This window comes from Penicillium soppii, assembly GCF_028829465.1.
Source record: "Penicillium soppii strain IBT 18220 chromosome Unknown utg000002l, whole genome shotgun sequence".
NCBI lineage: Eukaryota > Fungi > Ascomycota > Eurotiomycetes > Eurotiales > Aspergillaceae > Penicillium > Penicillium soppii.
The window spans coordinates 3237-18575 of NW_026643232.1; the positions used below are offsets into that span (position 1 = coordinate 3237).

Sequence of the window (15339 nt, forward strand, 5' to 3'; positions counted from 1 at the left end):
AGCCAATGCATGCTCTCTCTAGCCAATGCATGCTCTCTATGGCCAATAAATACCCTCCATGGCCGATTAATGTCCTATATAGCCTGTGTTGGTAATTCATGCCCTGCCTAAGCTATTCCCCCTCTATACTATCCTTGTTCTCTATATTGCCGAATTCTTAGTAATGTATCTGATACCTCCCGTACATCTTTATTGAATTCACCTATATATATCTGAACTCGCCCTATACCCTCTCGCCATACTCGATCCACCTCCTTCGAAGCCATATATATTCGTGCACGAGCTGCACCGTATCTCCGTCAAACCGGGATCCCAAAAACCGTACAAGCTCACCCTCATTCTCCATCTGCACTCCCTGTGTTTGTAGCCGCTGAGCCCACGCCTCCTGAATTGTCTCACTGCCCTCGCTGTACACCATCATTGCCACCCCCGATAATAACAGCCCCCGGTACATACACTGCCCCTGCCCGCCACTAATATATCGATCGCAGATCGCCTGTGGCATCCCGCACCCAAAGCACCCGGCGAATACCGCATATTTAATCTGCCGCCGCACACGAATCCACCAACTCTTTGCCGATGTGTAGCCGGACTGTGCCTGTGCCCCGCACTCGTATAAGTCATGCTGCTCATGAAGCCCGCGTTGGGCACAAAACCAGCATCGTCCGACCCATAACTGCGCCTGTTGCTGTAAAAACTCGAGCCCGGCACTGATCTCTTGGCGGGCTTGCTGGTAACTAACCCGGGCTGCCTCTCTCTCTCGGTCCTGGCGTTGAAACCGTTGGGCGGCCTCTGTTGGTATGCACGGAGCTGAACTTGCGGGTAATAACGGGTCTTGCCGGCCTGAATGGCTGAGCTGGGCTGAATGGGCTGCTGTGCCTGAATGGGCTGCTGTGCCTGAATGGGCTGCTGTGCCTGAATGGGCTGCTGTGCCTGAATGGGCTGCTGTGCCTGAATGGGCTGCTGTGCCTGAATGGGCTGCTGTGCCTGAATGGGCTGCTGTGCCTGAATGGGCTGCTGTGCCTGAATGGGCTGCTGTGCCTGAATGGGCTGCTGTGCCTGAATGGGCTGCTGTGCCTGAATGGGCTGCTGTGCCTGAATGGGCTGCTGTGCCTGAATGGGCTGCTGTGCCTGAATGGGCTGCTGTGCCTGAATGGGCTGCTGTGCCTGAATGGGCTGCTGTGCCTGAATGGGCTGCTGTGCCTGAATGGGCTGCTGTGCCTGAATGGGCTGCTGTGCCTGAATGGGCTGCTGTGCCTGAATGGGCTGCTGTGCCTGAATGGGCTGCTGTGCCTGAATGGGCTGCTGTGCCTGAATGGGCTGCTGTGCCTGAATGGGCTGCTGTGCCTGAATGGGCTGCTGTGCCTGAATGGCCTGCTGTGCCTGAATGGCCTGCTGTGCCTGAATGGCCTGCTGTGCCTGAATGGCCTGCTGTGCCTGAATGGCCTGCTGTGCCTGAATGGCCTGCTGTGCCTGAATGGCCTGCTGTGCCTGAATGGCCTGCTGTGCCTGAATGGCCTGCTGTGCCTGAATGGCCTGCTGTGCCTGAATGGCCTGCTGTGCCTGAATGGCCTGGCTGGGCTGCTGGGCGTGAATGGCTGATCTGGGCTGAATGGCTGAGCTGGGCGGGTAATGATGATCCTGAATGCCCTGATGACTGCACCGGCCGTTCTGGCGCGGCTAAGTGGTGCCTGCCTGGTTCATCACTCCGCCGATACATTGGACTGGTGGATCGAACTTGGGATCGAAACGTAGTCGATTCGCTATCACTGCGCTGGCCACTGGCCTCCGACTCGCTCGATAATGGCCTCGGTCCTTGGGCATCGTGGCTGGCCTCAATTGAACCGTACTGGATATCTTCCATGGGCTCCGACCTATATGTTGGGGCTGGGCCCTGGGCTGGGCTGTTTCTCTCACTGGCCATCTCACTGGCCATCTCACTGCCCCTATCACTGCCCCTACCACTGCCCCCACCACTGCCCCCCTCAACAGCCAGCTCTTCTTCGTTAGCTAGCCACTCCGGATCACAGCCATCACAACGTTGTTCCATAGCTTCAGAATCCCCGCAATACTGCCTTTGATGCCCATCGAGATACTCATCGAGAATAACCCGTCGACACCCTCCGTTATATATATAACGATCTAGCCGGCTCTGCTCGGCCTGAGCCTTGATGGGGTCCTCATGGATTTGGTCCCATATTGGCCGCTGGAACCCCTCGGGCTGAATGATAATGGCCTCACTGCGGTCCCCATCCCGGCCCGCTCGCCCACTCTCTTGCGCGTAGTCTAACAGACTGCGCGGCACCCCGATGTGAATGATACACCGGATGTTGGGGATATCAACCCCCATACCAAGCGCACTGGTTGCGGCCACCACCCCGGTGGGATGAGCCTGAAATCGGGCTAGCACGCCCGGACGATCGAGTACTCGGCTATGGTATGCTTCACTGCCTACGATCTGGGCAATGTGCTCGACGATCTTAGTAGTGGGCCCATAAATGACCACTCGGCCAGCCGCGCAGCGGGCACGCCAAACACGGTCCTGAATGAATCTCACGATCTCGGGACGCTCGATCCAATCGTAGCCGTTTCGGTACCGACTCGGCACGTTGGGTTGCCAGAGCCGGTACGCAACATTAGTCCGATGGGTCCGCGCTCGAAACATATGGGCCTTCTCGCGGGTAGTCCGTAAACGCCGGAATAGCTGGTCCTCGGCTGCCGGGGGTAACGTAGCCGTAAGATATATCATCTGGGCCTGGGCCACGATCAACCTGCCCAGTTGGGCCATGGCAGGCCGGAATTGGCTTTGGTCATTTAGCACAACGTGGCATTCATCAATCACAATTCGATCTAGCCGATGACCGAGCCGCTGCCTGTTCAAAAACGTCATAAAGTCCTCCGTAATAGCTGATTCGGGCGTAACCAGTACGATAGATGCCTGATCGGCCGGCCGCCGGCTCTCCCATTCCACACATGCGATGCCGAGCTGCCGGCAACGGTGGACGAGATCACCCCGTAGTGCAATTAACGGCACTACGACCACCGTTACCCCTCGGGGGCTGATCCACGCGGGTAGCATGAATAGCAGGCTCTTGCCGCCCCCGGTGGGCATCACAGCCACCACTGGGCTCTGGCCCTGTTGAATGGCGGCTAATGCCGGTGCCTGCACCCCTCGAAGCCGTAGCCCGGTGTTACCTATCATCCGTTGCATCTCAGGCTCGATGGCGGCCTGGGCTAGCTGCCACCGGCGCTCCGTACGGCTCATCTCAGCTTCCTTTTGCCATGGCGAAGGCTGCGCGAGCCCTAATGCGCTCTCGGCCCCTCCGTCATCAGCGGACACAAATCCTAGAAAGCGGTGCCAATCGGTGCTGCTGAGCCGAAACATCTCTCGCCGGTGGGCCGTTGTACCGGGCTGCTCGGTGATCCCGCGGCCATAGATCATCCCGGCCACATGGGATGAATGGGCAGCTTGGAGATCGGCAATATGGCCCATCCATTGCTCGGCATTGATCCCATCTTCGTCATCTTCTTGGGATGTCTCGGCCCGGCTGTCCTGTTGGGCATTATTGGGGAATATGCTCGATGGCCGCATGAATCGTCGGCTGATCCCAATGGCGATGTCTCGGTATGCATGGAGATTGATGGCGTGCCCGTTCAAACCAATGGTGCTTTCTCGCTTTAGCGCTTCTCTCAGTCTCTCCGAGGACCACTGCCGGCCGGTGCCAGGGTCAGGGGACCATAGATATGCCTGTCGACGGGGGCTGGTAGTTAACGTGTTAGTGTATATATATGTGTGTGTTGGGTGGGTGCGTGTGAGAGAGAGCGGGGGCATATATATATATATGTTTGATCTCTGTGTTGAACTGTGTGTTGATCTCTGTGTTGATCTCTGTGTTGATCTCTGTGTTGATCTGTGTGTTGATCTGTGTGTTGGGTGTGTGTGTGAGGGGGTGTATATATATCCAACGTACCCAGTCGTCTCAGCATCAGATGCCTCCCCGCGCACCTTCTGTGTGTACGCCTCCAATCTCTCCACAAACGGCAGCACTAGCCATAGATACCAAACCACTAGCTCACCTACTTCCCGGGGTAGATACCGATGAATAACCTTCACGTCGTTCGTACTATAAAACCCTTTGTGGTACTGCGTAACAAACGCTACCAGACCATCTTCGACAAACACATTCCTGTGGCCTCCACTATCGGTATTGTAGTGCCGAATGCTTAACAGCTCTGGTGCCCGTGCAGGCTGGCCTCCGCTGACGTGAATAGCAATAGCTAGTTTCTCGCGGAAATGGACTACCCGTTGGAGATAACTGTGCACATTCGACATTCGGAGCCGGCCGGCACTAGACTCGATGAAACGATGCTGGAGTGGTCTCTCGTTTCGGACCCGATTCACCATCCATTCGCTACCGGCCACAGGCCATACCGTGCGAGTATCTTTTAGAAAGCTCCACCCGTGCGCGGTCTCGGTAGGATCATCAAACATAGCCTGCCACGGGATCGTGGGAACTGAGCTAGCCTGACTAAACAGGAGCTCTTCGTGTAGTATCTGGCGTGTGGAGCTTACGAGGCCGTGGGTAAAGCCGCGGAAGTCACCCATAGTGAAACTGTAGTGTTGATATAACAGCTGGTCTTGGTTCATCCAGCCAACATGGCCTGTGGCGGTGCTGTTATAATGGATCTTTAAGCCGTAGGTGCGTAGATCTAACAGCCACTGCATTGGGCTATTGGTGCCCCGTACCATAAACTGGCTGACCATCTCGGTCACCCACTCCCGGAATGATCGTTGGCTATGGTGCCGAGGGGGGTTGTAACCCTGGGTGTGGGCGTAGCTCTCACTCTGGCTGTTGCTCTCACTCTGGCCCTGGCTGTGGCCCTGGCTAAACTGAACAAAGTGCGATGACTGTGGTGCCCCCTGATCTAGGCCACCGTCATCGTTGTAAAACCAATCGTCCGTTGTTTGCGTTAAAAACGTGAAATCAGGCGAATCTAACGGACTCTCTGTATCCCATTCGCCAGCCATCTGATGCGTAGCTAGTTGGTGGATCATCTTCTCGGCCGTTGGGTCTAGCTTTAATGCTTTGTGGACCACCATAAACCGGGCAATCTTAATCACTTTTGACAAGATTGGGGGATAGCTCTGGGCAGTGCCCCAGCCTGCCTCCCCACGTCCAAGCACCGCGCTAGCGCAGATGAGCGCGCTCTCATAGTCCTCGACCTTAGTTCGGTGGTTTAACAGCTCAATGCAAAAATCCAGACAGGCGGAGTCAAGGGGCGTGAGCTGAAAGGGAGATTCGCTAGTGATTTGGACCTGTTGGTCCTCGGAATCACTTCCTGAATGCACACTGCTTTGGTCCGAACTGCTCAGGTCTTCAATGCCCTGGCCGGCGTTGGAATGGCCTGTGTTAGCCTGCCCTGTGTTGGAATGGCCTGTGTTGGCCTGCCCTGTGTTGGATTGGCCTGCCCTGTCCTGGCCGGCGTTGGAATGGCCTGCCCTGCCCTGGCTGGCGTTGGAATGGCCTGCTCTGCCCTGGCCTACAATGGGTGAGGCACCAAGCTCTGCCTGGGCTAGTCTCCATAATGTGGCCCATGCCGCTCGCTGGCGTTTGGAAAACCTGTAGTGGGGGCTAGCCTAATCATGTGGGGCCTGCGTGCGCGTGAAAAACATGAGAATCTGCTGCCATGGGACCGTGTGTCGCTTAACATTATCACCATCCATATATGCTTGTAGTGGTTGATGGGGCAGGCGATCCCGCTCAGTCCGAACAGCCTCGCACCGAATAGTGTGGCTCGTTTTGGTGCAGATCAACTGGCTGATGCGAGCCACAGCGGCCATTGAATTCCAAATTGCATAGGTAGCTTGCTCGGTCTGATCAACAGATTCGGGATCGGGGGCTCGGACACAGTCCACTAGGTCGTGCGGGTTGATCCCCTGGAGATAGACGGCCCACTGGGTCCTCCGAAGCCATGGATTCGTCTCGTCTCGCTGGCTGGCCACGATCACCTGGGGGAGCTCTTCTCTTTCGGCATATGCTCTTTCCATCTGATCAATCACCTGACTATTATGATCAGACATTGCTAACAGATCAGCCCCGGGAATGGCCTCGGCTCCGAGGGTTTGAACGCGGATGTAATGGGACCCTAGCCCGTGATTAAACGCACGTTGGCATCGGACGATTCGAGTGAATTGCTGGATTTGTTGCTCCGCAGCTGATGAAGTATGCTGCCGCCGACGACCGCCCCGGTTTGTAGGGGCTACCCAGCTATGATGATCACGCCAGTGAACACGCATAGTGCTAATTGACCGGGCAACGAACTGGCACATCGGGCCTTGCTCGCATAAAATGCCATCTGAATAAACAGGCAAATTGGGAAGAGGCTGATTCACCACTAATAGTGGCTGCCATTCATCACATTCTGCCGTACGCTCCCATTGTTGAACTGCCTCGGCAATTTGGCGCGCTTTCGGCTTCGGCATCCGATGATTAGCAGATTGGAGGTGGCGAGAAACCTCTTTTGGTCGAACACCATATTCACATAGCTTACATACAATCACGGGCGTGGTTGATGGCTGGTGAAAAAGCTGATGTTCCATTGTGGTAGTGGGGGTAAGTAATGAAAGAAAACAGTGAAGGATAACTAAGATGAAAGAGATAGGAAAAGCAGAGTAGAAAGGGCGGGCAGGTTAGTGTGAGAAGAATTTCAAAATAGGCCGGGGGATCGTTTCAGCCCCCGTTACCCCACCTGCACACACTATATATAGAATACGATGATCGACATAGTGCGTTTCGGCCCGGGCCTTAGATTGACAGGTCAACCACTGATTCCCCACATATGCAGTGCTGCCACTAGCCACATAGGCTGGCCCTCAGCTCACCTAGGCAGGGCAGTCATCCCGTTTCAGTCCTTTCCCAGCCCATATAGGCTCAGCAGCCCATTAGCCAGCCAGTAAGGGCCCTCAGCCCATTCAGGCATGGCAGTCATCCCATTTCAGTCCATTCCCAGCCCATACAGGCTCAGCAGCTCATTGGCCAGCCAGGAAGGGCCCTCTGCCCGTTAAGGCATGGTAGTCATCCCATTTCAGTCCATTCCCAGCCCATACAGGCTCAGCAGCTCATTGGCCAGCCAGGCAGGGCATTCACTGCCCACACAGGCTCAGCAGCCCATTGGCCAGCCAAGGAGGGCATTCATTGCCCACATAGGCTCAACACGCTATTGGCCACACAGGAAGGGCACTCAGCTCAGCCCAGGTCATTCATTGGCCATCTAGGTCGCCCAGTCATCCCATCTCAAGGCAGTCGTTGCCCACATGGGCTCAACACGCCATTGGCCAGGCAGGCAGGGCATTCAGCCTTTCCTAGGGCATTAATTGCTCATATAGCACGGCATTCATCATATATATATATATAACAATTAGCCTAATCTGGTTTGAATGGCTGAATAACATGAATATGGTGAGCAACACGAATAGCTGAGCAACATGAATGGCATATATGTTAGGAATGGCTGAATAACATGAATGGCGGAGTAACACGAATGACTGAATAACATGAATGTGGTGAGCAACACGAATAGCTGAGCAACATGAATGTGGTAAGCAACATGAATGTGGTAAGCAACATGAATGGGTGAATAACATGAATATGGTAAGCAACATGAATAGCTGAATAACATGAATGTAGTGAGCAACACGAATAGCTGAGTAATATGAATGGCTGATCAACATGAATGGGTGAATAATATGAATATGGTAAGCAACACGAACAGCTGAGCAATATGAATGGCCTAATAACGTGAATATGGTGAATAACATAAATATGGTGCATATATAAATCTAGTGAATATATAAATCTAGTGAATAATATAAATATGGTGAGCAGCATAAATGCCATGCATAGTGCGAGTAACATGAATGTGGTGAAAAAAACCAATGGCTGGATCCCATGAATGGCATATATAGTGTGAATAACATGGATGGTTTGAAAGATATGATATGGGAATGGGAGTATTGTATGGCTGTAGTGCCAAGCCTTTCTTGTCCCCCATCAAAACATCTCCCATTTTTGATCACCCTCCACCCCACATATATATGCTCCTATATTCTAAAAATTAACAGAGATAAATAAATCACTCTATATTATAACCTCTGCAAATTTCAGATCCATCAGAGGTCTGTAGCCCTCGGCAGTGGGGGTGCGAAGTTTACCTGAAGTCAGGATGCGACCCGCTTATCTTATCGTGGTGACCAAGTGGCTGCCTCAGGCCCCGGTCGCACCTCCAGATTCCCGCACCCCATCAAAACATCTCGAAAAACCCGACATTTTCAATCACCATTTTCTCGACAACCAGAGGGCTGTGCATGCTCCGGAGCAAATAGGGGCAAATTCATATACGCCATTTTAACTTCCTAAATTTTCAGATCGATCAGAGGCCTCTAGACCAAAGGAGTCAGGGTGAGAAGTTAACCTGAAGTCAGGGTATGGACCCACTTTTCCTCCCATAGTAAAAGAAAAACCCTAACCTGGAGTCACCGTGACTCCAGGTACCCCCGTGGGATAGGCTCTGGCCCTGTTGAATGGCAGCTAATGCCGGTGCCTGCACCCCTCGAAGCCGTAGCCCGGTGTTGCCCATCATCCGTTGCATTTCGGGCTCGATGGCGGCCTGAGCTAGCTGCCACCGGCGCTCCGTACGGCTCATCTCAGCTTCCTTTTGCCATGGCGAAGGCTGCGCGAGCCCTAATGCGCTCTCGGCCCCTCCGTCATCAGCGGACACAAAGCCTAGAAAGCGGTGCCAATCGGTGCTGCTGAGCCGAAACATCTCTCGCCGGTGGGCCGTTGTACCGGGCTGCTCGGTGATCCCGCGGCCATAGATCATCCCGGCCACATGGGATGAATGGGCTGCTTGGAGATCGGCAATATGGCCCATCCATTGCTCGGCATTGATCCCATCTTCGTCATCTTCTTGGGATGCCTCGGCCCGGCTGTCCTGTTGGGCATTATTGGGGAATATGCTCGATGGCCGCATGAATCGTCGGCTGATCCCAATAGCGATGTCTCGGTATGCATGGAGATTGATGGCGTGCCCGTTCAAACCAATGGTGGTTTCTCGCTTTAGAACTTCTCTGAGTCTCTCTGAAGACCACTGTCGGCCGGTGCCAGGGTCAGGGGACCATAGATATGCCTGTCGACGGGGGCTGGTAGTGAATGTGTTAGTGTATATATATGTGTGTGTTGGGTGTGTGTGTGTGAGAGAGCGGGGGCATATATATATATGTGTGTGTTTGATCTCTGTGTTGAACTGTGTGTTGATCTCTGTGTTGATCTGTGTGTTGGGTGTGTTAGGTGTGTGTGAGGGGGGTATATATATATCCAACGTACCCGGTCGTCTCAGCATCAGATGCCTCCCCGCGCACCTTCTGTGTGTACGCCTCCAATCTCTCCACAAACGGCAGCACTAGCCATAGATACCAAACCACTAGCTCACCGACTTCCCGGGGTAGATACCGATGAATAACCTTCACGTCGTTCGTACTATAAAACCCTTTGTGGTACTGCGTAACAAACGCTACCAGACCATCTTCGACAAACACATTCCGGTGGCCTCCACTATCAGTATTGTAGTGCCGAATGCTTAACAGCTCTGGTGCCCGTGCAGGCTGGCCTCCGCTGACGTGAATAGCAATAGCTAGTTTCTCGCGGAAATGGACTACCCGTTAGAGATAACTGTGCACATTCGACATTCGGAGCCGGCCGGCACTAGACTCGATGAAACGATGCTGGAGTGGTCTCTCGTTTCGGACCCGATTCACCATCCATTCGCTACCGGCCACAGGCCATACCGTACGGGTGTCTTTCAGAAAGCTCCACCCGTGCGCGGTCTCGGTGGGATCATCATAGATAGCCTGCCACGGGATCGTGGGAACTGAGCTAGCCTGACTAAACAGGAGCTCTTCGTGTAGTATCTGGCGTGTGGAGCTTACGAGGCCGTGGGTAAAGCCGCGGAAGTCACCCATAGTGAAACTGTAGTGTTGATATAACAGCTGGTCTTGGTTCATCCAGCCAACATGGCCTGTGGCGGTGCTGTTATAATGGATCTTTAAGCCGTAGGTGCGTAGATCTAACAGCCACTGCATTGGACTGTTGGTGCCGCGGACCATAAACTGGCTGACCATCTCGGTCACCCACTCCCGGAATGACCGTTGGCTATAGCCCTGTGTGTGGCCCTGTGTGTGGACCTGGCTATGGCCCTGGCTAAACTGAATAAAGTGCGATGACGGAGGTGTGCCCTGATCTAGGCCACCGTTATCGTTGTAAAACGAATCGTCCGTTGATTGCGTTAAAAACGTGAAATCAGGTGAATCTAACGGACTCTCTGTATCCCATTCGCCAGCCATCTGATGCGTAGCTAGTTGGTGGATCATCTTCTCGGCCGTTGGGTCTAGCTTTAATGCTTTGTGGACCACCATAAACCGAGCAATCTTAATCACTTTTGACAAGATTGGAGGATAGCTCTGGGCAGTGCCCCAGCCTGCCTCTCCACGTCCAAGCACCGCGCTAGCGCAGATGAGCGCGCTCTCATAGTCCTCGACCTTAGTTCGGTGGTTTAACAGCTCAATGCAAAAGTCGAGACAGGCGGAGTCAAGGGGAGTGAGCTGAAAGGGGGATTCGCCAGTGATTTGGTCCTGTTGGTCCTCGGAATCACTTTCTGAATGTATACTGCTTTGGTCCGAACTGCTCAGATCTTCACTGCCCTGGCCTGTGTTGGAATGGCCTGTGTTGGAATGGCCTGTGTTGGAATGGCCTGTGTTGGAATGGCCTGTGTTGGAATGGCCTGTGTTGGAATGGCCTGTGTTGGAATGGCCTGTGTTGGAATGGCCTGTGTTGGAATGGCCTGTGTTGGAATGGCCTGTGTTGGAATGGCCTGTGTTGGAATGGCCTGTGTTGGAATGGCCTGCCCTGCCATGGCCTGTGTTGGAATGGCCTGTCCTGCCCTGCCCTGTGTTGGAATGGCCTGCTCTGTCCTGGCCTACGATGGGTGAGGCACTAAGCTCTGCCTGGGCTAGTCTCCATAATGTGGCCCAAGCCGCTCGCTGGCGTTTGGAAAACCTGTAGTGGGGGCTAGCCCAATCATGTGGGGCCTGCGTGCGCGTGAAAAACATGAGAATCTGCTGCCACGGGATCGTGTGTCGCTTAACGTTATCAGCATCCATATATGCTTGTAGTGGTTGATGGGGTAGGCGATCCCGTTCAGTCCGAACAGCCTCGCACCGAATGGTGTGGCTCGTTTTAGTGCAGATCAACTGGCTGATGCGAGCTACAGCGGCCATTGAATTCCAAATTGCATAGGCAACTTGCTCGGTCTGATCGAGTGATTCGGGATCGGGGGCTCGGACACAGTCCACTAGGTCGTGCGGGTTGATCCCCTGGAGATAGACGGCCCATTGGGTCCTCCGAAGCCATGGATTCGTCTCGTCTCGCTGGCTAGCCACGATCACCTGGGGGAGCTCTTGTCTTTCGGTATATGCTCTTTCCATCTGATCAATCACCTGACTATTATGATCAGATATTGCTAGCGAATCGGCCTCGGGAATAGCCTCGGCTCCGAGCGTTTGAACGCGGATATAATGGGACCTAGACTGCGGCATATCCTCTCCATTGGATATTAGGCTCAATACCATATCCGCAAATTGAGGATAATGGATATTACTTTCATACCATATCCTCAATGAGGATATCCATGGATATCCGCGAGGATATGAGGATATTCTGCGGATATCCGCACTAGCATAACTCTCGCTTGATTATCTACTTAGGGGTCGTCATGTGCCTCTTATACAGCTTATTAATTTATTTTTCAGAACAAAAGATACACAGGTTTGGTCCTGACCATACTACTACCCTTATTTATCCTATTTCCCAATGAAATATTAAGTAATACCTATGTATTAACCAATATTTATTAGCTTCATTATTACTTATAGCATCAATCTTTATTTTCAAAGTGTATTAGGGGGAAACCATGATTTTTTGTTATTTCACTTTACTTTACCATGGAAATATATATTTACTCATGGAAGAAGTATAGCATCTCTCAGCTGAACTAAGTATATTTGACCAAACTCGCCATTTCCCGGTCAAATTTAGTTAATTTAGCTTTAAATTAATGATCTAAGCCTAACTTTCAAGTATATAATGATTCTAAATAGATTCTCTCGAAGATTACCGGTCGGAAGCTCCAATGTTGTTGACAGCGGACTTGGTGAATATGGCGGCAAGGTTGAGGATATCCAAGGATATCCATGCGGATATCCACAATATATCCTCAATTATCCTCAAATATCCACACCAGTGATTAGTAATAGCCAATCATCGCCATCAAAAGTAAGAGATGTCAAGTACGCACCCGCAACTTACGAGTTACAGCATATTTGCCATAATTCTGATATTTTCAGCTCGTTCTATATGTAAGTTTCTCTCTCTCTCTGACATAGTGATCAAGTACACCATGTCTTACTCACAAGCATCTCAATCCCACTACTCCTTCTGCGCTGATTCAGATCTAGGTCTAAATACCGACCTTCTTTATTCAGATGATATCTCTGAGCTTATTAGCAGCCAAACTCCATTGACATCTACGTCTCAAATTTCATCTCCGATTGCACCCCTCTCGCTTACGCGTGTTGGCCTCCCTCTTCAGCAGTATTGGGTCCTCTATTCCTCTGAGCCTAGTAGCGAGATGGAAGAATCTCGTAAGCGCTTTATAAGTTGGTGGTTAACTACAGAGTCTGGATCAACACCTGATATACAAGACTCTATCCGTTGGGATGGGAAAAAGACTTCAAGTGTCTGGGACAATTTCAATCAGGTTGCACATGAGAAGACTGGCAAGCCAAAGGTTATGTGCATATCATGCCTCTGTACCCTTGTTCATCCAAGATATCGCCGTGCTGGGTCATCACCGATGAATGCACATATTAAGGCAGGCACCTGTACTCGGAAGCCAGTTACTCAGAGGGTTGATCAGCTACTAAGAAAGATGGTATATTACTCTATTATTAAGATTTTTAATATCTCTTTTGCTAATCTTGATAATTATCCTAAAGCCATCGATCCCAAAACACCAACCTTTCTCCCAGGAGCGTCTCGTTAAAGCGATCCTAGACTTTATCTCAGCGGCTCACCTACCCTTCCGAATCGTGGAGCATACCCAATTCAAGGACCTAGTAGAGGTCATTCAACAAGCTCAAAGCAAGATCGATATACCATCCGCGCGAAGCATACGACGTTATCTTGATTCTGCAGTCAAAAATGACCAGAAGGAGATTCTTGGAAGACTTCCAGATGGGAGTCGCCTTTCACTAGCGCTTGATTGCTGGACATCGCCATTTCAGCAAGCTTTCATGGCTATCACAGGCTACTTTCTTGATCAGGATTGGAATTATTGTGAAGTTCTTCTTGGATTTGAGCATCTTTATGGGTCTCATACTGGTGAAAATCTAAGTAAGACCGTTACTCAGCTCTTGAACAATCATGGAATCACCAATCGTGTCTTATCTGTGACAACAGATAACGCAACTAACAACAATACCTTGGTGATGAACATCCAAGAGACTATTCAGTCGCAGAGCCAACCAGATACCTTAATCTTCCGAGTTCCGTGTATTGCGCATGTGATCCAATTAAGCTTAAATGAGCTTCTTGGGAAGCTGAAAGTGACGCCACCTAATAAAGAGATTGAACTAGAGTGGCCTGACGAGCGAACACATTCATTCCAGACTAAACAATCTGGCTCAAGTCGGCAAATTGCAGATACCTTAAAGAAGGTCAGTCCTCTATCTCCCTTAGGCTTCTGAGTTTATTCTAATAAGAAAGTCTAAGATCCGAGGTCTTGCGGTCTTTATTAATGCGAGCCCACAACGCCGGGAGTCATTTATGGCTCTTCAAACTAATGAGCCTCGTTTGGTTCCTATTCAGGATGTCCAAACCCGATGGAACTCAACCTTCATAATGCTCAATCGTGCTAAAAGGTTACAACCATTCTATGACCAGTATTGTATAGATCATCAGTATCTACACTTTAAACTTGATCAAGAAGAGTGGCGACAGATTGAATATCTTCTTCTTCTCACAAAGCCTTTCTTTGACTTCACCACTATGTTATCAAAGACTAGGGATGTTACCACACACAACATCTATAGTATTTATAACAAGCTTTTCTCTCATCTAGATGAAGCTGAGTGTAAGTTGAAGAATAAAGGTGTTGTCTGGAAGAAGCATATGCTCCAGGCTCTTCAGACTGCTAAGCGGAAGCTCTCAAAGTACTACACTGCGACTGATTATGAATCATATGGCGATATCTATGCACTCGCGACAATCCTTTGCCCATCAAAGAAACTTCGATATTTCGCATCGTCAGACTGGCAAGGTGATATTGACTATATTAATCACTATCATGGAGTTCTCAAGCGAGAGTTTCAACGATATAAAGAGATACTTCACCGTGATTCAGATAATACAGTCTTACAAGATACCACGAGAGAGGCCCCGGATGATGAATATGGTGATCTAGATGCTGCTTGTGCATCTCAAAACCAGCCCCAGGATGAGCTCTCAAAGCCTGAAGATGATGAGATCGCGAGGTATCTTGCCCGCGGGATTGAGATTCAGAAGCCAAGAGCATTCTGGAAAGACCATGAGCTTGAGTTTCCTATCCTTGCGAGGATAGCACGGGATATTCTCTCGATCCCAGCTAGTGGTGCAGGCGTTGAGCGATTATTCAATTGCGCTCGCGATATCTGCCACTATCGTCGCGGTCAATTGAAACCAAGTACCATCCGAGGATTAATGCTCCATCAATTCGCCACTAATTTTGACGTTGAGCAGAAGGAGATAGAGGTTATTAAGGAGTATCTCTCTATTGGGGAAGCTGCGTTATTAGACCAAGCTCGGAAACCAATGCTCCATCTTGAAACTCTTGAGCCAATTAGTGACAACGAAGAGGAGGATCAAGAGCCTAGCATACAGGACACACAACAGAAGAGGAGCTGCAATGATGATTCAGATGATGAGAGGAATAATGATCAAAGTAAGCAAGTGCAGCGTAAGCGATCAAAGAAACGATTATCTGAATCTCTTGATGAAGATGACGATGACCTTCCAGAAATGCCAATAGATGAGAGCATGCTGGGACGGTCAGGACGAATTCGAAAGCAGCCTAGGTTACCTGATGGATTTCAGATTGATTTAAGGTAGTTGATATTATATGGAGATAACGGAATTTTATTTACTAAATTGAAATCTTGAAAGTTAATGATTACACTATGATTACATTAAA

At 50.8% G+C, this 15339-nt stretch overlaps 4 protein-coding genes across 4 annotated transcripts; 2 read left to right on the forward strand and 2 right to left on the reverse strand.

Annotated features, from left to right (window-relative positions):
* Window positions 1-800: 800 nt before the first annotated feature.
* N7529_001348 (uncharacterized protein) lies at window positions 801-2081 on the forward strand (the record flags this gene model as incomplete). Its single annotated transcript, XM_057236879.1, has 1 exon — window positions 801-2081. The coding sequence occupies one exon, from the start codon at window positions 801-803 to the stop codon at window positions 2079-2081; it is 1281 nt and encodes a 426-aa protein (XP_057101566.1).
* A 205-nt stretch (window positions 2082-2286) lies between these two features.
* On the reverse strand, window positions 2287-6601 carry N7529_001349 (uncharacterized protein; the record flags this gene model as incomplete). The annotated part of the gene is made up of 4 exons (XM_057236880.1): window positions 2287-2294; window positions 2353-3761; window positions 3972-5621; window positions 5673-6601. 4 exons carry the CDS (start codon window positions 6599-6601, stop codon window positions 2287-2289), a joined length of 3996 nt encoding a protein of 1331 aa, XP_057101567.1.
* Window positions 6602-8478: 1877 nt separating this feature from the next.
* N7529_001350 (uncharacterized protein) lies at window positions 8479-11683 on the reverse strand (the record flags this gene model as incomplete). The annotated part of the gene is made up of 3 exons (XM_057236881.1): window positions 8479-9199; window positions 9384-9711; window positions 9850-11683. The coding sequence occupies 3 exons, from the start codon at window positions 11681-11683 to the stop codon at window positions 8479-8481; spliced, it is 2883 nt and encodes a 960-aa protein (XP_057101568.1).
* Window positions 11684-14159: 2476 nt separating this feature from the next.
* N7529_001351 (uncharacterized protein) lies at window positions 14160-15257 on the forward strand (the record flags this gene model as incomplete). Its single annotated transcript, XM_057236882.1, has 1 exon — window positions 14160-15257. One exon carries the CDS (start codon window positions 14160-14162, stop codon window positions 15255-15257), a length of 1098 nt encoding a protein of 365 aa, XP_057101569.1.
* Window positions 15258-15339: the final 82 nt, after the last annotated feature.